At 40.1% G+C, this 22,829-nt stretch overlaps 2 protein-coding genes across 3 annotated transcripts in view; one reads left to right on the forward strand and one right to left on the reverse strand.

Annotated features, from left to right (window-relative positions):
* Window positions 1–6,862: 6,862 nt before the first annotated feature.
* NDUFAF1 (NADH dehydrogenase (ubiquinone) complex I, assembly factor 1) lies at window positions 6,863–17,805 on the forward strand. 2 transcript variants are annotated; one of them, XM_012728503.1, is made up of 5 exons: window positions 6,863–6,968; window positions 11,158–11,804; window positions 15,345–15,530; window positions 16,931–17,005; window positions 17,586–17,805. In XM_012728503.1, the coding sequence occupies exons 2-5, from the start codon at window positions 11,232–11,234 to the stop codon at window positions 17,733–17,735; spliced, it is 984 nt and encodes a 327-aa protein (XP_012583957.1). In that variant the 5' UTR covers window positions 6,863–6,968; window positions 11,158–11,231; the 3' UTR covers window positions 17,736–17,805. The 2 variants fall into 2 exon arrangements, with proteins under 2 accessions (XP_012583957.1, XP_004687954.1); XM_004687897.2 differs by having other exon boundaries at window positions 6,863–6,954.
* Window positions 17,806–20,422: 2,617 nt separating this feature from the next.
* NUSAP1 (nucleolar and spindle associated protein 1) overlaps window positions 20,423–22,829 on the reverse strand; it is a 27,867-nt gene continuing 25,460 nt past the window's right edge. The window contains exons 10-11 of the mRNA XM_012728657.1: window positions 22,170–22,278; window positions 20,423–21,321 (exon numbers count right to left, since the gene is read on the reverse strand). Of these exons, the coding sequence (XP_012584111.1) occupies window positions 21,228–21,321; window positions 22,170–22,278 (203 nt within the window). The 3' untranslated portion in view covers window positions 20,423–21,227. The remainder of the gene's footprint in view (window positions 21,322–22,169; window positions 22,279–22,829) is intronic.

Here is a 22,829-nt window from a genome sequence, read left to right on the forward strand (position 1 = left end):
GACGGAAAGTGTATCTTTGCTGCGAGCGGTACACGGATGGGTTAGCTACCTGTCCGGACCGCAGGCATCTATGTCTGCCTTGAGAAGCCTTTCTGCTGTCCGATAGTGGAGTGTCGGGAGCAACATCAGCCCGCCGGGAAGACGCACGTTGTCTGGACCGCGCCGAAGGCACCCGTTGGTGGATGAAACCTGCCTATTTGAGGCTATGCAAGTGACCACTGAGCTGGACACTGGAGGATGAAACATCTGAATTACCCAAAGACAGTGGAGGGAATGGTGTTCCAAGCAGACAACAGTGTTGGCAAAGGTCTAGCGATAATAGGAAGGGTTGGGTTGAGGAAACTGAAAGTTCTTTATGGCCGGAGAGAGGTTTGGTATGTAAGAACAAGGCTGGGTAGAGACGCAGGAGCCTCATAGTTCAGAGCCTAATGAGTTATATTAGGAAGTTTAAATTTTAGTATTAAAAGATTTTAAGCTAAATAGCAACTTTATTAAGATTAAAAAAAAAAAAAAGTTAGGGAGCCTCCCGGTGGCGCAGTGGGTTAAAGCACAACACTGTGAAACTAGCTGCAGTCACTTCAGCATAAGTTGTATCCCCAGCTAGGGAGGTGACTCACATGGCACAGCAGACCTCTCCTGTCTCACCTGCTGCTCCCCTCAGCACTGTACTTCATCAGTCTGCGTGTGCTGCTCCCCACTCTGTCTTTGGTGAATCCTCTTACTGCCCCTCCACCTCTGAACTATACACCAGTCTGCATAAATAAATAAATAAATCTTTAAAAAAAAAAAAAGCTACCCTGCTACAGCGTATCCAATAAATTAGAAGGAAATGGCAAGGAAAACACTTTTAAGTTGGTATCATTTTAGTAAAAGATGCTGGTGTCCTGAGCTAAGGAAGAGGAAAAGGGAATGGAAGTAAGAGGATAAATTCTGGGTAATTTGGAAATTAGAATTTCCAGAACTTGAAAATTAGTGGGAGGTTTGGGGAAAGGATGTCCTAAACTTGTGATTATCAAGATAACGATTGCAAGTGGAGAGGAGGACTGACTATATTATGGCTTTCTTTTATTAACACATTTAAAGAAGGTCCTCACAGAAGGCTTCACTGTAGCTAGAAATGGAGAAGATGGCCTGGCAATTTTGGGATTTCTTGGCCATGAGCTCAGTACCAAGAATGTGAAGGAAAAAATTCATCTTTATACCTGTTGAATTTGAGGTCGGTTGATAAAAAGAGAAGCTCCAGATTTCTTTGTGAGATTTGGGATACAGGATAAGGGAGTATAATCAATAATAGTTTGAAACTGTTCTCAAAATTACGATGGGATCCATTAGTTTTTAATACTGATAGTGAACTTTGGAGTTAGACTCTAGTATTCACTGGGTATTACTGGGCACAGGCAGGCTGATGAGTTCTTTTTCTCTGACTCCCATTTTCCTGTTTACTGTCTATATTTATTCCTCTAATAAGTTTATAATACATAAGTTTAAACAGTAATAAGAGAAAATATCATGCATAGAGAAATCCCTATAGGAACAAGCACATTCCTACATAACCACTTTGCTGCTAGCTTGAAAAGTTGTTGAGGATTAAACAAACTAAATAAGAGAAAACAACCTAAATAATGCCCAGCTATCTCTTTAGTCCAAAAGAATTTTCCTAAGATATCCCTAGCCATCTCTCTTTTATCATATTTTTGGGACTGAGCCCATGGCCAAGAAATCCCAAAATTGCCAGGCCATCTTCCCCATTTCTCGCTACAGTGAAGCCTTTTGTGAGGACCTTCTTTAAATGTGTTAATAAAAGAAAGTCCTAATATAGTCAGTAACTCTTTTTTAAAAAATATTGATTTATTTACACATACAGGATTGGGGAACAGACCAGAAGTGCAGGGTAGGTGAGAGGATTCACCAGCAACAGAGTGAGGAGTAGAACAGAACAGGCAGATTGACAAAGTACACTGCTGAGGGGAACAGCAGGCGAGATAGGAGAGGTCACCTTTGCCATGTGGGTCAGCTCCCCCTGGCTGGGGAGTGAACTTGTGCTGAAGAGGCTGCTTTAACTCAATGCACCACCAGGGAGGGCCCAGGTCAGTAACTTTTTTTTTTTTTTTATAATATGATAGTTTATTTTTACATCATTTTGTACATTTTTTTTTTCATCTCAATTGTAATCCCTGTGGGTTTCCCATCTCCGAGTCTCAGTAACTCTTAACGGCAATCAAAAGTGTGTTCTTTATTTGAGTGAAATCTTTTAATTTTGATCCTCATGCAAGGTGTCTTCTAAAGATTCATAGGCTGGAGTTAGTCCATATCGGGACTGTTTAACTTACATGGATAAACATCCTGTATTATAAAATTCCTCTTTTTAAAACAAACTTTGTTGAAGCAACATAGATTTATAACATTATGTAGTAGGTTTCAGGTATACAGATTTATAATTTAACATCTGTATAAGCTATAATATTTTGCCACCAAAAGTCTAGTTTCCATCCTTCATCCTTTTACTTAGTTTACATACTCCACTTTCCCCTTCCTTTCTGGTAACCAGTATTCTGTTCTAGAGTTTTTGTTTTATTTGTTCTTTAGATTTATTTCTGTCTTTACAAAGGAGGCATAATCATATGGTGTTTTTCATACTTTTTCACTTACCATAAAACCCTCTAGATCCATCTTTCCATGCACATGACAGGCAAGAAGGATTTCATTTTTTTTTAAATAGTTGAGTAGTATTCCATTTTGTGTATATACATTTATTATCAGTCGTTTGTTTATATGCACTTAGGTTTGCCCTCTTGGCTATTGCAAATAGTGCTGGTGAACATGGGTACATATATCTCTTTAAATTGGTTAAAATTCTTCTGGCTTCCCAGAGAGTCCAACCTGTGAATATTTCCTGTTAAGTAAATGAGGATAATGATAATTTCTGCCTCTTTGAGTTGTGATAAGATTTAAATGAATTAACACATTAAAAATACTTAGAATGGGGCCCTCCCTGGTAGCGCGGGTTAAAGCACAGCACTGAGAATCTAAAGCCGCTTCCGCATGAGTTCGATTCCCACCTGCCCCGGAGGTGACTGCATGGTGTGGCAGACTTCTCCTGACCCACCCACTGCCCCCCTCAGCAGTGTACTTCGTCGATCTGCCTGTTCTGTTCCCCACTCTGTCTCTGGTGAAGCCTCTCACCGCCCCTGAGTCTCTGGCCTATACCCCAGTTCTGTATGCACAAATAAATCTTAAAAAAAAAAAAAAAAACTTAGAATACTTCCTAACGAAGAGTAAACACTCTGCAAGGTCAACTATAATTGTTAAACCTTGTGGAGATGGGTTACAGAAGAGTAGGAAATCTAGAAAAATACAGAGATAAACTTGAAGAAAAGTACCCATTCATTTTATCAAACAAACTTGTTGATATGTGCATGTATTTATTCCACACATACTTAAGTATGTACTGTGTGCTTGAGTTCAGTCACTGAGCTAGATGCTGAAAAAGATGTAGTAGCCAAGACAAGATTCAAGCTCTCAAGAGCTTACATTTATACATACAAAAGACACGCTTTCAAAATGCTGTGGGGACTACTTTTTATGCAGCCCACTTCAGAGTACAGAAGAGCTTTTTTTAACATCTGTTAAGAAAATGCAAATGACAAAACTACTATGGCTTCACTAGCAATTTTAAGTTAATTGTGTTCTGTTCTTTTTAACTATATCTAAAAATATACTTGAACATGGTAATACATATATGTATGTGAGCTTTGAGAAAAGGACTGGGGAAATTATTATTGTGTATATTTGCAATGGCATTATAGCATGTTTTGGTGACCATTTTTAAAAAAATAATATAATAGTTTATTTGTACATATTTTGTGCCTTTTTCCATCTCAGTTGTAATCCCTGTGGGCTTCCCATCACCAAATCATCCATTGCCATCACCATAGCCCAGTGCACATCCCTCCCCCCACTGTTTTTGATCCCATTCCCCATTTTACCCCAGTAAAATGTCTCTGGTATATAGTTGTTCATCATTATTATTATTTTCTCCCCTCGGACCATTTTTAAAAAAGATTTATTCATTTATACATACAGAACTGGGGTATAGGCCAGAGGTATGGAAGGGTGAAAGGATTCACCAGAGACATATTGACTAAAGTACACTGCTGAGGGGAGCAGCGAGTGTGTCAGGAGAGGTCTATCATGTGGGTCACCTCCCTGCCTGGGGATCAAACTTGTGTTGCAGTGGCTTTGATAGCTTCATAGTGGTATGCTTTAACCTACTGCACCATCAGAGAGGGCCCCGAGCAGACCATCTCTTAGTTAAAGAGTTTAAGGTCTGAAAACTGACTTAGATATGAAAGTGGACAAGGGATGGTCACTTTTTATTGGGCCAACTACCCTCAGCACCCTGCTGATGGATCCTTGATTTCTTCTTGAGGTAACTTGAGCCTTGCTGGCTGTCTATCTCTTTTGTCCTTGGGGGATGATTTGGATATGTTCTGTTAATTGTCTCCATAGTTCTCCCAGGGACAGGCCTCCTTGGCTATCACTCCAGCTTTTCCACTCATTATAACAATTGTATCTACCTGGCTTCTGGTAATTAAATGCTGGATTCTTGTTTCTAGATCCTATCACCCCATTCCTGTTAGTAAGCCTTGTTTTATAACAGCTTCTCTTGTCAATCCTGTCCTACATAGGAAAACTACCACTGAACTCTGAGTGATGCTGATGCACTTAATATTGCACCTTATGGCCTTGGTAAATGAATTATCCTGAGTCTTCCCATGGAACATGATCACTCAGAGGGATTTTTTTACTTTAAACAGTACATCCATCCATTGTGTTCATTTCACAGAAGTTTTTAATCCCTTTCTACACTATCTGTCTTGGAAGTGCTCACATTTTTTTTTTTTTTAACCTCATGTGGATTGTGGAGTCTTCCATGCTTCTAAGAGCCATTTTAGTAGCAAATGTGCACCATTTTCTGGGGTCCTTGACAAAATGACTGCCTATCTTATAAATCATTGTCTTTGGTTAATAAGAATTGATTCACCATACCCTGATCACTTTCCATTAATGAACTGAGCAACCTGATTTTGAAGTGAGAGTGCAGATGGTATCCAGACATCCTGAGCTCAGTATTCCCCTCAGAATATCATGGTTTTCTTGCATTTCTCTTTCTCGTTCTTTATAAAGATATATTTATTTATGCATACAGGCCAGAGGGGCAGGAGCAGTGAGAAGATTCACCAGAGACAGAATGGGGAGCAGGACAGGCAGATCCACTGAAATCCATTGCTGAGGGGAGCAGCAGGTGAGACAAGAGAGGTCTGCTGGGCCACTTGGGTCACCTCTGGGGCCTGGGACTGAACTCACACTGAAGTGGCTGCTGCTCACTTGCAGTGTTGAGTTCTAACCTATTTTGCCACCACAGAGGGCCCTCTCTTGATCTTTCTTACTTACCTGCTTTGGACTGGATTACTTTCCTTTTTGGTCTTAAACCATCCCTTAGTGCCCCATGTGTAAATGGAACCATATTTTTCTACCCACAATTCTCATGTATTCCTGTAGTTCATAATATTACTACCACATGGTGGCAAAGTCAAAGTCCTTGGCTTCGCTGTACTTTTTTTTTTTAAGACAAAGAAATGTCTGTACATAATTCATATTTTAAAGTAGAAAAGAGGAAAGGGCAGGCAGGGTTTTGGGCACAATCCCAAAAAGAAAAAAAAGTCAATGAAGATGGCAGTTAGGGAAGATTTCAAGATGTAGGCAAACAGACAAAGAAGCTAGCGAGATCAAAGCAGAAACTGAAGAAAAAAAGAGTTGCTGGTGTGGAAATTAGTGATGGAAGAAACTTAAAAAGTCAATTCATTGGATGAGGACTTTCCGAACTCTGAAGTGTTGGGAGTGACCAAATGCGGAGATTTGCTGGGGGACTGGATAAGGGCAATAATAAATCAGGACTTGCATCCAAAGGTGATAAGGTGGTAATAAATTGGGCTTTGCATCTAATTAACGGGTCCTTGCCTGGGGATGGGGCTAGATGAAGGTGATAACGAATTGGGCCTTACATCAAGAACACAGCGATGAGTCACCCCTTTGAAATCTGAGCTTAGGACCTATATAAGAGAACCTTGCCCCTTATTGAGTTGGCAGTAGCTGCGGACCCCACTCTAGGGGCTCCGTCTCAGCTGCTGTCTGGGAGCAATAAACTCTCCTTGCTCAGCCTTTCTGCCTCCTGCTTTCCTTTCTTGCTGCCGGTCACAGAAGTTGGTACAAAACATGAAGAATGGTGTTAACTGCTAGAGATCATTCAAATTCATGCTGAGCGTTTAATTCTTGGTTGTGCTATACTGGGTGTTGGGAGACTAGAACAGCACAGTTCTGGACCCAAGAACCTCAACATGGCAGAAGAAGTGAGAAACTAATAATTAAGATACAGCGTTCAAAGTGCTTTAACAGAGATGTACACAAGCTACAATAGAAACCCTGTGGCGTGACCGACCCCATCTGGGCGAGGTTGGCTGGACCGTTTGCAATTTCCGGTGCAAAGTGGGTCGTAAAGGATTTTGAGGGGCAGTTCCAACAGAATTAGCCCTCTAAGCTCATGGGTAGTTCTTCGGGGGACCTTGCGTAGATGGATGCGAGCGGACACAGGCACCTAAGGTCCCAGGGGCTTACCGTTATCTGGATCCTATATGAGGTCCCTAGTGGACCAAAAGCCTCAGGTGGCCGTGTCTACTCTTCCCAAGGCTTCACACCGGGCCGGAACTATAGTGTCATGCCTTGTTTGGAATCGGACGGGAAAAGCAGATGGACCTGCAAAGGAAAAGTGGCGAACTCGGTCGGGGAAAGTGGGGGACCCGAGCGGAAGCCGCTTTTGGGCACCGTGGGGGAAGTAAGTGTTAGGCTTTCGGTGGTCCTACGTCTGGAACGTGTGAGGACTCACAGCCCTAGCAGGTAAAGGTTGCTAGGTGAGCAGTTGAAGCGGGCACCTCGGCGCGGTAATGCCAGGATCACTCCCTCGGCTGGGATTAGGAGCTACATACTCCGGGCGTTAGAATTAGTTTTATCATGTACTGGTTCTATGACCCAGGGTAATTTGATCTTGCAACTCTGGTTTTTCGTCTCTGTAATTGGAAGATACACAGTCTTTACTAAGCTCTCTTGTGGCTGCGTGTTTACGTTGCTGTCAGAATTCACCGTCGGCTTCGATCTGGTGTCATCCACTTAATGGGTTTGACTTTGATTATTGGTAGAAATATAAAACGAAACTTTTTCCATCATTACCTCGCCCTTTAATTTTTTTTCTTCCGTTGTTCACTTTTGTACAGTATTTGATCTCTCCTCTCAGATGTAGTCCCCATAAATGTCCTCTCACCACATCACCTGTGAATCATTATCACGGTGTCATGTACTCTTCCCATCCCTACTTTAATCCCTTTTTCTCCCTCTCCCCTGCTTTAAGTCTCAGATCTATAGTTTCCTATAATTTTTGTATTGTGGGGGAATGCATTGGTTGGTTTCCCTATATTTCTCCAGTGAGTGATGTCATCCAATATTTTACTTTTTTTTTCTCACTTGTTTCACTGAGCATAACCCTTCTAGCTCCATCTGTGAATGTCATGAGTTTATCTTTTTTGATTGCTGAGTAGTATTCCATCGTGTATAAATACCACATCTTCTTAGTCCACTCACCTGTTTTTTTGACATTTGAATCGTTTTCATAATTTAATAAATAGTGCTGCAATAAACATAGGGGTGCAAGTGTCCTTTTGAATTAATGTTTTTGTGTCCTTTGGGTAGATTCACAGGAATGCAATTGCTGGGTCATTTGGAAGCCCCAGTTTTAGTAGTTTGAAGAATCGATCTACAGCTTTACATAGTGGTTGCACCAGTTTGAATTCCCCCCAGCAATGTAAAAGGGTTCCTTTTTCTCCACATGCTCACCAACATTTGTTGTTGGCACATATGTTTTTTTTTTTTTTTTAAATGTGGGTCATTCTTACTGGTGTGAGGTGGTACCTCACTGTGGTTTTGATTTGTATTTCTGATTATAAGTGATAATGACCATTTTTTTTATATGCCTATAGGCCACTTGCATTTCTGTGTTTTTAGCTCTTATGCCCATTTTTTTATTAGGTTGTCTACTTAAAAAAATTTTTTTTTTCTCTGAAGATTTACTTATGTATACATACAAGAGCTGGGGTATAGACCAGAGGTGCAGGGGTGGGGGTGAGAGGATTCACCAGAGACAGAGCAAAACAGGCAGCTGTACTGAAAACACTGCTGAGGAGAGTAGTGGGTAGGTCAGGAGAGGTCTACCACGCCATGGGGATCACCTCCCTGTTGTGGAACCGAACTCCTGCTGCAGTGGCTGTGGTAGCTTCATAGTGCTGTGCTTTAACCTGTTGCTCCACCAGGGAGGGCTCTCACTTGCCTTTTAGTGGTCTAACCTAAGCTTGGGATTAACAATTATTTTTATGACTGTGTAACATGCCTATAGCCAAACACATTGGGTTCACTGCTTCTTGTGAGGTAGAAAACACTGTGGGGGGGAGCCATGGAGCATCTCAGTAAGATACAAAAAGGGACTTACTGTTGTAGTTAGGGTTTTTAGGTGATTTGGGGGAAACATCAGGATGTGTATGAAATTATAAGATTGGGTATCTGAGATTTTATCTATCTAAAGCAAGACTAATTCCATAATTGGTTATGGTACAACAGTCACTCACATTAAGGAAGGTAGCAATGTTTGTGGTTTAAATGTTTCTTTTTCTGGGTTCAGATATGATTACAGTCAGTCTTATTAGAGCTTAGGGTATTGTTCCTGGATGTGAGAAGTTATTCCAGGGAGTAGACTTATTTTAGAAAGTTGTTTGTGCTGTTTTAGGAGTTTGATTATCTGGAGAATTGCTGAATTGTAAGAGGAATGTCATCATGTTTAGAAAAATTTCTTGCTGCAGGCAAAGGATGGATTGGGAGAAGAGACAGAGATCATTAGCAAGGAGATGAGTTAGGATGTTGTTTCTTAGAGAATATTCCTTGGATCAACAAAGATATCACCTGAAGCTTATCAGAACTGCGGAGTCTCAGGCCCCATTCTATAGCTTCTAAATGAGAATGTGCATTTTAACAATATTTTCAGATGATTTTTTGGCTTTAGCCTGTGGGAAGCTCCAGTGTAAACCATTGGAGGATTACAGTAGTCCTGGTAAGACACACTAGGTCCTGACCCAGAACACTGGTGGTGGAGGAGACGACATATCTGGTTAATAAGTACTAGAGGCTTCCGGCATGCCAAGCACCTTACTGGGAACTGGAGATACTAAAACATTGTCTCTTCTCTAAAGACACTTGTAGTATTGTGAGCACAAGTGGTAAGTAAACTGGTTAGTAAATTTTAACAAGAACTGTGTCAGCCTAGGATGCAGACAGAACAAATCAGAGGGCACTGGTGGAGCTGAGTAGTCAAGGAAGGGCATTTGGAGGAGACAATAGATGGCTAAGCTGAGTCCTAAAGGATGAACCAGTTAGCCAAGCAGAATAAGAGAGGGCATTGCTCCCCTGCAACAGTGGCTGGCCAAGGCCTAAAGCTCAGAGAGGGAATACTGAGTGACACTTGTTAGACCACAAGAATTTCCTGTGATTGGAGCACAGAGTAAGATGAGCAGTTCTAAATAGTGGGTTCTCCCCCCCCCCCCGCTCTCCTGATCTTTGGGGCTAGGACAGGAGAAAGGCAAATTAGCACTGTATATTTTTTGGGGTAGCTGGAATAGATAGGAATGGAGATTCTTATAGCCTTCTTGCCAGCACTCATTAAATGCTGCTGCTGAAGCAAAGTTGTTATTAGAGCTATAAAAATTATGGCTAATGTCTTTACATATATCGAGGCAGCAGCATCTAGTGGAAAGACTTTTTTAAATAAAGATTTATTGTTTAAGAGACCTGGGGTATAGACCAGAGGTGTCAGGGGTGAGAGGGTTCACCAGAGACAGAGTGGGGAGCAAAACAAGTAGATTTACTGAAATTTTACTGCTGAGGGGACAGCAGGTGAGACAGGATAGGTCTACTGTGCCATGTGGGTCACCTCACAAATGGGATACAATCTATGCTACAGTGGCTGGTGATAGCTGCATAGTGTTGCAACTTAACCCCGTGTGCCATCAGGGAGTCCCGATATTGGGCATCTTATCAGACTTTCCAGATCACAGAACTGTCTGATAGCTGTGATCCCATTTGGTCTTCAGAAAATTCTCTTAAGATGGGTAGAGAGCTGTTGATCCAGCCATACTCCCAAGGAGAGGGAGGCCTCAAAAGATTGTTGGTTTACCTGCAAGTAAGCAGTTTTGTTAGGTTTAGCTCTATGAAAGTGTAATATTGTCAAGGCTCCTAACTTATTAAGTAGGCAGAGCCAGATATCAAGTCCAAATTTTCTGACTCCACATACAGTATTCAGCGTAGAACCACTTTTTATAAATTGTTATGTTGGTTGGTTTAGGCCCTAAAGAAAATTAAAATATTTTATTTAGGAACCCATATAAAATTTTCTTTAAAAAGCCAATATAAAATTTTCTTTAAAATTGACACAACCTCCCTGTTGTGAAGAAGGGACCTCCCTTGTGGCACAGGGGTTAAAGTCTCAGCACTATGAAGCTAACATCAGCCACTGCAGCATGAGTTCAATCCCTGGCCAGGGAGCTGACCCACATGGCACAGCAGACCTCTCCTGTCTCACCTGCTGCTCCCCTTAGCAGTGTATTTCAGTGAATCTACCTGTTCTGTCCCCATCATGTCTCTGGCGAGTCCTCTTATCCCCCCTTCATACCTCCAGCCTCCCTCCAGTTCTTGTATGTATAAGTAAATAAATCTTTAAAAAAATAAAAGACATCTTGAGGTAGCTTTTAACCCATACTTGATTATTTTAGGGTTGATCATGAACTCCCTGAAGGGGGCCTGTGCTTTTGTTTTTCTTGGCACTTTTTCACGATAGTGGGATGCATTGTGAACAGCGTAAACTGTTCTGATCATAGTAGGCCCTGTAGACTTTTATGTTTTATGTGGTTAACGTTTGTTGCATTAGAAGTTAAGTTCATGAATTTTACCTTGTTGAATGGTGATCATTGCTATTCTGGTAACTCTTTAATATCTCTTCTGTTACAGGTGGAGTTGGGCTATTTACTGAACTTTCTCTCCCTGGTTGCTAGGGAGAAATTTACTTAAGAATTTTTCTTACCATGGCTTTGGTTCACAAACTGCTAACTGGCACTTACAGTCTCAGCAAATACCCAAAGCCAAGGGTCGCCTTGCATCCACTTTTGGGTAATCGCTTTGCGGTCTATTGTTCCATTAGTCAGAAAACAGTGGCTGTTCCTGACAAAGCCTCCTCTCAGAGAAAGACTGAAGAGGACTTGCAAGGCCATCACCAGAGGGAAGCTGGCTTGGATATGCCTTCTCCTGAGGAGAAACCTGAAGTTAGTTTTGATAAAGCAATCAGAGATGAAATAAAGGACCATTTTAGGCGTTTGAAGGATGAGATTGTGAGTCACTGGATAGGGCCCGAAGGCCGTCCTCTGCATGAGGTCTTGTTGGAGCAAGCCCGAGTTGTGTGGGAGTTCCGTGGAAAAGAAGATTTGGATAAGTGGATAGTGACTTCTGATAAGACGATTGGAGGCAGAAGTGAAGTGTTCCTGAAAATGGGCAAGAATAACCAAAGTGCAGTGCTGTATGGAACTCTAAGCTCCGACGCACCTCAGGATGGGGAGAGTAGACGCAGTGGGTACTGTGCAATGATATCCCGGATTCCAAGGGTAGGTGAGGCACAGAAACCTCTGTTTTCTAGTGCGCTGGGATCAACTTCACTGGAGCCTGAAGCATAGCAGATATCTTTTGTTTCTGTAAATAAAACATCGGAATCGCACCTGTTTATGGGATTAAGTAATTACTGGGCATAAATGCAAAGCAGAAACGTAAGGTAAAGATGACTCCTTAGGAATGGTTACTTGTTTCTGGGCATTGCTTTCACCAGGACAGAGCATTCTTATGTTCAAGGAGCCTTGAAAGATGATCTGAGGAGACTTGTATCTTCCTTAATACAAACTGTTAGACCCTGTAGTGGTTAGGGGTTACTTAGGGTCAATTTGTGGCTTTTTTTTTTAAAGATTTATTTATGTATATAGGAAGTGGGGTGTAGGCCAGAGGGGTGGGGCATAAGAGGATTCACCAGAGACAGAGTGGGGAGAACAGGCAGATCTACTGAAATACACTGCTGAGGGGAGCAGTGAGACAGGAGAGGTCTGCCGTGCCATGAAAGTCACCTCTCTGGCTGGGGATTGAATGTGTGCTGCATTGGCTGGTAATATCTTGATAGCACTGAGACTTTAACTCATGCACCACCAGGGAGCTCCTGCTACCTCTTTTTAAAAATCTTTTTATGTTACAATCTTAGTTTTACAGAAAATTTGCAGACAGTATAGGGGACTTTCTGTGTGTTCCTCACCTAGCTTCAGCTATTGTTTTTCACATTTTAAAAAGACAGGTTTACTAGGAAAAGGAGAAAAATAGGTACCTGTATAGTCATAGATGGGCAGGAGAGCGGCAACTCTTGTAATGGTTACCATCTTAACAGCACTGTGGTACATTTGGCACAACTAGAAAAGCCAACTTCGGTATATTTCTTTTAAATACATTCTAGACTCTTTGGATTTTACCAGTTTTCCCACTAATAGCCTTTTTCTGTTTCAGTATCCTACCCAGCAAACCACATTATAGGTAGTTGGGATGTCTCTAGTCTCTCCTCTTTTCTATGACAGCTCCTTATTCTTTATCTTCATTTTGATTTGTGAAATACAGGGCAGGTGTTTTGTAGAATGACCATCAACTTGGGATTTTCTGATGTTTTTCCTCCTGGTGAGACTAGGGTTCTGGGGTTTTAGGAAAAATAGCACAGAGCTGAAGTACCTTCTTATCGCATGGTATCAGAGGCATGGAGTACCACAGGACTTACCACTGTTGATGTTCTCCTTGATCAAGGAACATTTGCCAGGTTAGTCCCCTGTTGAGTTACTTTTCTCCCTCCTTTCCATATTCTGTTCTTTGGAAACAAATCATTAAGGGCACCCTACATTCAAGGCATGGTGTAAAGTGTGGAATTAAATTCTGTCTCCTGCAAGGGGTAATATTTACACGAATTATTTGGAATTCATAAGTAAACAAGATTTGTTTCTTCCACATTTATTAATTAGTCATTTGGTATGGACACATACTTTGTTTTTTAAATTTTGGTTTTAAATTAGTACTATGTCATTTATTTTGTTGCTCAAATTGTTTCGGCCTTTGCCTTTGGGAACTCCTTTGGCTTGGCTCCTGTCCCTTTTGACATACCTCCTCTCATTTTTGGAGCGCATTTTGGCATATCCTCTTGTTCTCAGCTCATCTTGTGGTTGACCTGTTCTGAACCTAGAAACAGTCATTTCTTGAAGGAAGCTTGATCCATTTTGCTTGGAAAATGGAATTGGAAACTAAGATTCAGGCACTGAGTACATTTTGTTGCTGAGTGGACAACAAAGAGGGCTACTTCTAGGCCCTCACAGTGGAAACAAGTGTGCACACCAGCCCAGGGAGCGCACGTCTGTAATTCCTGTTATCTCTACTAAACTAAAATTGAGTTTATACTGATGTTCTGTCAGTACTACATGATTCATCTTCTGCTTCTGGATTATCTGTAACTTCATTTGGTAGTGATGAGAAACCAGTCTTCTACCATTCACTATCTGTTTACATAGTCAGTATACATGTAAGGCAGTTTCATTTTTAACCCATAAAAAACAACTTTAGCAACTAGAATATAGAGTTTTATGTGTAATTCCTTCTATACTTAGCCTTCAAATTGCCAGTCAGAACACTGATTTCCAAAGTTACTTAAGTCCGCTCCTTTGCTCACTACCAGTCTTGGACTTTTTGTGAATTTGCTGGTTAGGTGTTTCCAGGCTGCACTGGACAGGCTGTCATGCCTGGCCCTAGCCACTGCCCCCGGATGTTTGCTTAGCTGTATTGTGCTTTAAGGAGAAAGGCAGAAGTTAGGAGTAGTATCGTTCATCAGCTACTGATCAAAAATAAAGGCATGTGTTCTTTCTCAGGCAACAAACTGCACATGAGAATTTTTTTTTTCAGACCCCCTTGAAAATCCACAGACTAGACTTTTGTCATTCAACAGTAGGAGATAACTCTAGTGGTTTGATATCCACTATGGAGAAATTGAAAATGCTTTATAACATTTGTTAAGTGTACCCTACCAATCGTTGTGCAATTTACATTATATGCATTATTTTTCTTATTCCTCACAGTATATATGTATGATTTTTTCCCCTAGTTTTACAAATAAGGAAACAGGCTTGGGGAGATTAAGGAAGTTGTTCAAAATTACACAACTAATACATAATGGTTTATACCTGAGCACTGGCATTCTTGAAATCAAGTTACCTCTAAGGTTATACATAAACACTTTTAGAAATTAATAGTGAATTCCACTTTGAAAGAGAAAAATAGTATAGATGGTTATCAAGAATTTTAAACAGGGCCTCTTTAGTAGCACACGGGGTTAAGTCAGCACTGTGAAGCTATCCACAGCTACTGCAGCACAAGTTCGATCTCCAGCCAGGGACATGACCCACATGGCACAGCAGACCTCTCCTGACCCACCTGCTGCTCCTCTCAGCATTGTACTCCGACAGTCTGCTTATTCTGTTCCTCAATCTTGTTTCTGGTGAAGCCTCTTATTGCCTCTGTACCTCTGGCTTGTACCCCAGTTCTATTCTTTCTTAAAAAAATAATTTTAAACCGCATTGGCTCGACACTTACTGAGTGCTCTGTTCCTTCATCTATAAATTGGAGTACAATGACAGTACCTAGTTCACAAGGCTGTTGTGAAGATTAAATCATTCATGCATTCAATGGATGGTAGTTATTAAATACCAGTTTTAAAACTTGAGCTCTTTTGTAGTTTTCTGGGTTATGGGAAAGCGACGGTCATAAAGTCAACTCAGAAGCCACTGATCCATAAGGCCAGGGCAGATAAATACCTCCAGTAATTAATTTCTGTTCAGTTACACAAGTAACCTAGCCATGTAAACAAACATTGCTCTGGCTCAATAATCTTGAACATTGCAATACTATGTCAGGATTTTGTACAAAAATAAGAATCACCAGATTTATTTGTTTCCTTACAGTGGTAGAAAGCCAGCTGAGGCAGAAAAATGGAAAGTGGAACCATGAGATGACTCTTATTTGGTGATGACTCCAATTTGCCAGTAAAAAATAAAAGGAAATAAACTTCGCTTTCTGTACCTTAGGGCTCTTTTGAAAGGAAGAAGTTTTATGATTGGTCCCAGTTCAACACTCTGTATCTCCGAGTCCGTGGTGATGGTCGACCTTGGATGGTGAATATCAGGGAGGACACAAATATAACTCAGAGGGCAAATCAAATGTACAGTTACTTCATGTTCACCCGTGGGGGGCCCTACTGGCAGGAGGTCAAGGTAACAACATAGTTCTTTCCTGTTAACAAAAATGAGGTCTTTTGAGATTATGGTTACATTGTAGTTTTATTAATCTCCCTTGGAAAGTGTGGGAAGGAGAAAAAGGACCTAGAACCAAGATTTACATTAACTCTTATTTCACTGATATAAATGTCAACTTACACAAAATGTTTTGAGAAAGCTATGGCCAGGTTTGTGCTAAGCCACGGAAACATCTCTGTTCTATGTTCAAAATTATTTTTTTTAAGTTTGTGCAAATCACCTCTTCAGGGTGAATCACCTCTTCACTGTTAAGCTAGTATGGAAAGACTCCCTTAAGAATAATGCTTCATTTCTTACAATCAACAAAAAAATTTTTTTGCAATAGAAATCTGTCTTATTTTGTAAATAAACTTTGAGAAGGTAAACAGTGTCAACTTGGAGGCAAGTAAGTAGAAATTCAGGGAGTGAGGGCCAAATTCCGGTGCCTTTTCCATCCCTTTGCCTACTAATGATTTCAGTACATAAACTTGAAAGAAAGTATCCTTGGTGCTCACATCAGCCACTTGCTTAGAAACTTCCAGTCCATTTCCTCTTAGAATAAATTCCAAACTCCTGAACGGGACTTACTGCTCCTATATCAGATCCCTGTTGTCATCTTTAGTCTCTCATCCTTCCCTTTTTCCTCCACCCTGGCCTCTTCACTGTATCAGACTCAACAACTTCATTTCTATCTCACCACCTTTGTACTTAAACCTGCTGGTATGGTCTTCACACAGATGTTCATCTCTGTGTCCTCTCTTAACTAACTTCTCAGCTCAGAGAGGCCTTTCCTGATCCCTCTGCCTGAAGTTGTACCCTCTAGCCTCTCACACCATTCAATTAATTTTTTTTATAGAATGTTATCACTCAGTAGTTACTACAAGGTCAACTGATTTGAGACCTTACTTCTGCAGTCTTCTCATAGCATTAGTGAGATTAATATTTGAAACTTGGGAAGGTATGTGCTCATTAGGAGGTGGAAATCTTAGGGGTCATCTTAAATACTGCCTAGCACCTCTAAGAGAGGTGTACCAGTTTTCACTCCTGCTAACATACAAATGTGTGTTTTACCCTATCTGTTTTTGTATTGAGTTGTTTAATCTTTTTCTTATAAAAGATTAAATCTTATAAAAGTTGTGTTTAAGATACTAGTCTTTTGCCCACACATTTCCCCCCCTAATTTATCATTTATCTTTTGTCATTAAAAGTTGTAATTGTACTCTACGAGATCAATTTTCCTTTGAGACTTCTGGCTAGCTACCTGTCATAACTGCATATATTACTTGTAGAAATTAAACTCTTACCCTTTTATTATTGTAATTCCAGACATGTTTCAGTTGTTTACATTCAGGTGTGAAGTAAATGCTTTCTTCTTTCAGATTCCTTTCTCCAAATTTTTCTTCTCTAATCAAGGAAGAATCCGGGATGCCCAGTACCAGCTTCTCCTTGACAAGGTAACTTTTCTTGTATTTTCACTCAGAACTGTATTATTATTTTTTTAATTTCAAAAGCTTATTTTTACATCATTTTGTACATTTTTTTTTCCATCTCAATTGTGGAGAACTATATTATTTTTAGTGAAACAACTGTGAGGATAAGTTCAGTGCATTTTTGTAGGTTGGTAAGTAGAAAATGGAAATTCTTACTTAAGGCCACCACTTTTATGACAGACAGACATTGACTCAGCCCAAACCACCATCCTGGAGGAATGTCAGTGTGGTAATCTTTTCATCAGTAGCTTTACATTTTATTTTAGCTTTAAAATTAGAGAACAATATTAGAATTAAGGAAACTCCACTAGACATCCTTACTAAAGTGGCACTAACTTAAAGCAAAAGGACTGTGGAACAAACAGCAGTCCTCTGCTTCCTCTTAAATTTTTTTATACCATGTGACAACTGTGGTACATTTGCTAAGAGCTGGTGGTACATTTGCTAAGAGCTGATAGTAATCACCTCATAAAATTTTAAAACTCTAGGAACAACAGGATATCAGAGTATGAGATTTTAATTAATTTCTCTATTTTAAATTTAGATCTCATCTATTGGATTCACCCTGGCTGATAAAGTAGATGGTCCATTCTTCCTGGAAATAGATTTTATTGGAGTATTTACTGATCCAGCCCACACAGAAGAATTTGCCTATGAAAATTCTCCAGAGCTTAATCCAAGACTTTTTAAGTAGAGGTCATGTGGTAGTTCTGGAAGTAGCATCCACAACAACATAAACAAAATAAAGTATTTCTTTAGTGAAATTTGATCAGTGTGTGGTATGTATCATTAGTGCTATTGCTAAGAAAGGCCATGTAGAGGGAAACATACGTTCTAAGCTATACCATGACCTGCGCAGTGCCACCATTGATATAGATGTCTTGGTAAGTAACTGTTTTTGGTCAAGATGGTTCCTGTTAGGAACATTTGCTGCATGAGTAGGCTTCAAAAGGTAAGGAGTCTCAGATAACTACTGATGATCTTCTACTAATGTATTCTTTCTAGGGTTCTTGTTTCCTAAGCCATATTTGAGGCAAAGAGACTGCTAAAGAATATTAAAGTGTTGTCAAAGTCACACTGGAAAGATAACTACCACCTTAGTCCGCACAGGCTGCTACCACAAGTCACAGCAGACTAGGTGGGTTAAACAATTTTGGAGGCTGGGAAATCAAACATCAAGGTGCCTGTGAGGGTCCACTTCCTGACTTGTAGACAGCTCTTTGCTGTATCCTCATGTGGCCAAGAGAAAATAAGTCTCTCTTCTTAATTTACATATCGTGAGGGTTCCATCCTCATCACCTAATTACCTTCCCAGGTCTCTACTCTCAGTGTTATTCTACTTGGAATTATAAATTTAGCAGGAACACATTACCTGTTTCAAGAGTTGGTTTCTAAGATGCAGGATCCTTACTTTATAGTGACTTAATGGAACTACTGGAAATTAATTCAGATACTAGATCTCAAAACTTACCCAGTCATTTTCAGTATTAAAGTGATATACCAAAAATAAGACTAATTAACAGCTTAAATTAATTCTTGTCCTCTTAAAAAGAGAAGAAAAGGTAGGATACTTTATGATCACGAGGGTACTCTAAGAGAACCAAGCTAACAAGAATACACAAAGGCTAATAGTTTTTCCATCATCTATGGCATAAAACCTATCATACATAGCTGTTTTGTTTTTTTTTTAAAGATTTATTTATTTATTCGTACAGAACTGGGCTACAGGCCAGAGATGCAGAGGGTGAGAGGATTCACCAGAGACAGAGCAGGGAGCAGAACAGGCAGATCAACAAAGTACACTGCTGAGGGGAGCAGTGGGCGGGCCAGGAGAGGTCTGCCTCGCCAAGTGGTCACCTCCGGGGCAGGCGAGGATTGAACTCATGCGGAAGTAGCCCCAGCTTCTTAGTGCAGTGCTTTAACCCACTGCGCCACCAGGGAGGGCCCGCTGTTTTTACTTTTAATAACTTTATTGAGGTCATTTACCAAAAAAAGTTTACCTTTTTTTAAGTATACAGTTTTTTTTTTTTTTAAGTATATTTACATCGGGCCCTCCCTGGTGGCACTACAGGTTAAGATGCAGCACTATAAGCTGGCCACAGTGTGAGTTCGATCCCCACCCTGGAGGTGACCCACATGACACATCAGATCTCTCTTGACCCACCCGCTAACCCCCTCAGCAGTGTACTTCATCAATCTGCCTGTTCTGCTCCCCTCTGCCTTTGGTGAAGCCTCTCACTGCCTCTACACCTCTGGCTTATACCCCAGTTCTGTATGCATAAGTAAATCTTGAAAAAAAAGATAAAGTATGTTTACAGGATTATACAATTGTAAATTACTAGAAGAAAATTTTAGAAAACTTCCATCAGTCTAAAAAGAAACCTTAGTGTACACTCTGAATACCATGTAACTAGTAGTAATCTTTAGTTCTCTATATATTATCTTGTATGGATATTTTATATAAATAGAATAATTGATATTTTGTGTTTGGCTTTAATTAGCATAATGTCTTTGTGGTTCAGCTAAGTCACAGCATATTTAACAGTACTTCATTCCTTTTCATTACAGAATTTTCAATTTAAAAAATCCATTTATATCACGAATAATTGGTTTCTCTCTACCTTTTGGCTTTCTCTCCACCTTTTGGCTGTTATGAATAATGCTGCTATAACTATCTGCATATGAGTTTTTATGTGAACACCTGTTTTCATTCCTCTTTGCTATATACCAAGGAGTAGAAATGCTGGGTCATGTGATATGTGTATATTTACTTTTTGGAGACTACCAAACTATTTTCCAAAGCATTCATATCATTTTGCATTTCTCAAATCAATCTCTTTAATGGTCATTCACAGCTTTCTTGATTGATCTGACCTCTTAACTTTTCATAGCAGAGTCTGAATTTATTAAACCAGGGGACCAGGAGAAGTATGTCATATATGAATAACTAAGGAATGTAATAAAACTTGACAGGTACTGTGGACATAGAAAAGGACACAGTCATTTCTTCTTGGGGTATTGAGTGGAGAGACACAAAAATCTCCACAAAGGGTTAATCTTGGAATCCAATTATGCTTAAAAGAATAAATGTACCAGGCCCTCCCTGGTGGTGCAGCAGGTTAAATCACGTCACTAAGAAGCTGAAGCCCTTCAGCATGAGTCTGATCCTGGCCCGGAAGTGACCCACATGGTGCGGCAGGCCTCTCTTGACCCGCCTGCTGCTCCCTGTTCCCCTCAGCAGTGTACTTTGTCAGTGGGCTTGTTCTGCTTCCCACTGTCTCTAGTGAATACTCTCACCACACCTGTGCCTCTGGCCTGTACCCCAGTTCTGTAGGAATAAATAAATCTTTAAGAAAAAAAAAAATGAATCTACCACCATGAGAAAATTTTTATTTATGAAAATCTTAAGCAGGACAAAACTTAAGCAGAAGCATCACCTTGATGCAAGAAACATGGATATGATGCTGAACAACTCTCTTCATTTCCCTAAATTGAATAAGATGTGAATTTGACAAAGCACAGTAATCCCTAAAGCAGCACACCTCAGATTCAATATGGCCCTGTATATTTCTTAAGTAAGCAAGGCTAAAATGAGCTATATAGGGTTTTGTTTTAAAAAATATACCAAGCAACATATGGATTACATGAAGTAACTGGACTTACAAGCTTAAACAAAACACTTCACAACAGGTAAAAGATTGATGCCATAACCACCCAGATGGCACACAGTTAAGACTACTATATGACTACTCTATCCTCTAGAGAATTAGGAGGCGGTTTTTCTACCCATGCTTACTCTAGTCTTAACTTACTCATTTTCCATAAGGCTTCTGGTATAACTAGCTGTTACAAGTAAAAATGCTTTTTCCCAGGAGAGAACTGCAGTTTTGTTAATATAAGAGCAAGGAGAGAGAACTTGATACCAAAAACCCTAGGTCAATAATATAGAGGATGGGTCTCATTGGAAAATTGAGTTGTGCAGGGATTCAGGTAAAACCATTTTGAAGAAGAATTTATAACATTTAAGGTATTCATTTTCTTTTTTTTTTTAAAGGTGTAGCATATAAAGAGCCTCTGACACAACAAAGAGTAGAAAAATTCTTTTCACTAAAGTGGGGAGGACAGTATAAAAATATTTACAAAAGAAAGAATTAGAATAAAGGAATATTTATAGGATGCTGAGAAATTAATCTTTAGCCATAATGAGCCCCCTCCGAGCTTCTAAAATCTTAGCTTTCTTCTCTTTTCGTTCTTGCTCATGTTTCTTCCGTTGCTCCTCCCTAAGAGGAACAGGTACACATTAAGTTCCTGTGAAACTCCATAATCAACCACTTTAAAGCAACTAATATTGAAATAATGTCCAAACTTATAATGACATCCAGCACATGTGCTTAAAATGGACTGTCCCAGGGTCTGTCCCCAGTGGCCTGTGCCATGGCACCCACATCTGTGAGTCGTTCTGTTAAAGTACTAGAAATGAGTGCTTTCCTTTTAATGTTAATGCAGCATTCTAAAATCAAGCATGCAATAAGAGCCAGAAGGTACCTTGGTGACTTACTTAATCCAACTCCTACAGCTGTGACTTTTTAAAAGAGAAAGCTGTAGTACTTCTGGAAGTCAAAGTCAAATGTTAAGCTCAAAATCACAAAATGCCATGAGCCCAGGGTGACCTCTGACCTCATAAGCATGCCTCTAAGGATCATCCTGGGGTTTTCCCCTGTGCGGGGCCTCAACCATAGTAAGCCAGATTTCCCTGGGAGTGAGCAATTTATATGGACCTGCATAATGCAGTCCTGCTCACTTGGATTTGTAGGTGTCTGGAGAGGCACCCATGGCACTGTTTGGATAAAGTGGTCATGTGAGAGCATGTTGAGTCTTGGTCCTCTTCTAAATCATTTGTAGAGCTTTCAAAACAATGCAGATCCTTGCTCTTTACCTCAAACCTTCTGAATATGAATCCATCATGGTGAGGCCTACTTACATGCACTTTTAGAAAGTTCTGTATGTGATTTCACTTCCAGCTTCTTAAAATACCACTATTACTGAGACTCTATAGCTAGGAGGTCTGTTTTTTTGTGTACAGTATTTCAAAATTAAAAACTATAGAACTGGATAATAATATACTCACCTGACGTTGAGACGAGGTTGTTTGTAAGTTTTCTTATGGAAGCTAACTCTGTTTACATGTTCATTCAGAGAACTGTTTTCTTTAGATTGTCCCCATGGCTTCAACTTTCCTAGTATAGGACAGAAGACAGATTTAAGAGTTTTATATTTATATTTCCAATGTTACTTCATCTGTAGCTTTTTATCAACATTCATAATTTTATAGACATTTGTTAGTTATTTTATTTTCAATTTTATATTCCAGACTCAAATTGCAGTTTTGCTTTAAAAATAAGTGTGATCTACTTTTAATCGTTAAGTCACAGAAAAACATCTTAGTATTAAAAAAACCCTTAATGCTAAAATACAATTACAAAGCATATTTTAAAAAGTCATTATCCCAGGCCCTCCCTGGTGGTACAATAGGTTAGAACACAGCACTGCAAAGCTAGCTAGCCGCAGCCACTTCAGTGCAAGTTGGATCCCCGGCCCCAGAGATGATCTACATGGCGCTGCACACCTCTATGGATTGGCCCGCTGCTCCCCTCAGCAGTGTACCTTGTCAATCTGTCTGTTCTGACCCACTCTGTCTCTGGTGAATCCTCTCACTGCTCCTGCATCTCTGGCCTGCACCCCAGTTCTTTATGCATCTATTATAAGTAAAATCTTTTTTTTTTTTTTT

Source organism: Condylura cristata, unplaced genomic scaffold, assembly GCF_000260355.1.
Source record: "Condylura cristata isolate star-nosed mole 26May11 unplaced genomic scaffold, ConCri1.0 scaffold00023, whole genome shotgun sequence".
NCBI classification, from domain to species: Eukaryota; Metazoa; Chordata; class Mammalia; order Eulipotyphla; family Talpidae; genus Condylura; species Condylura cristata.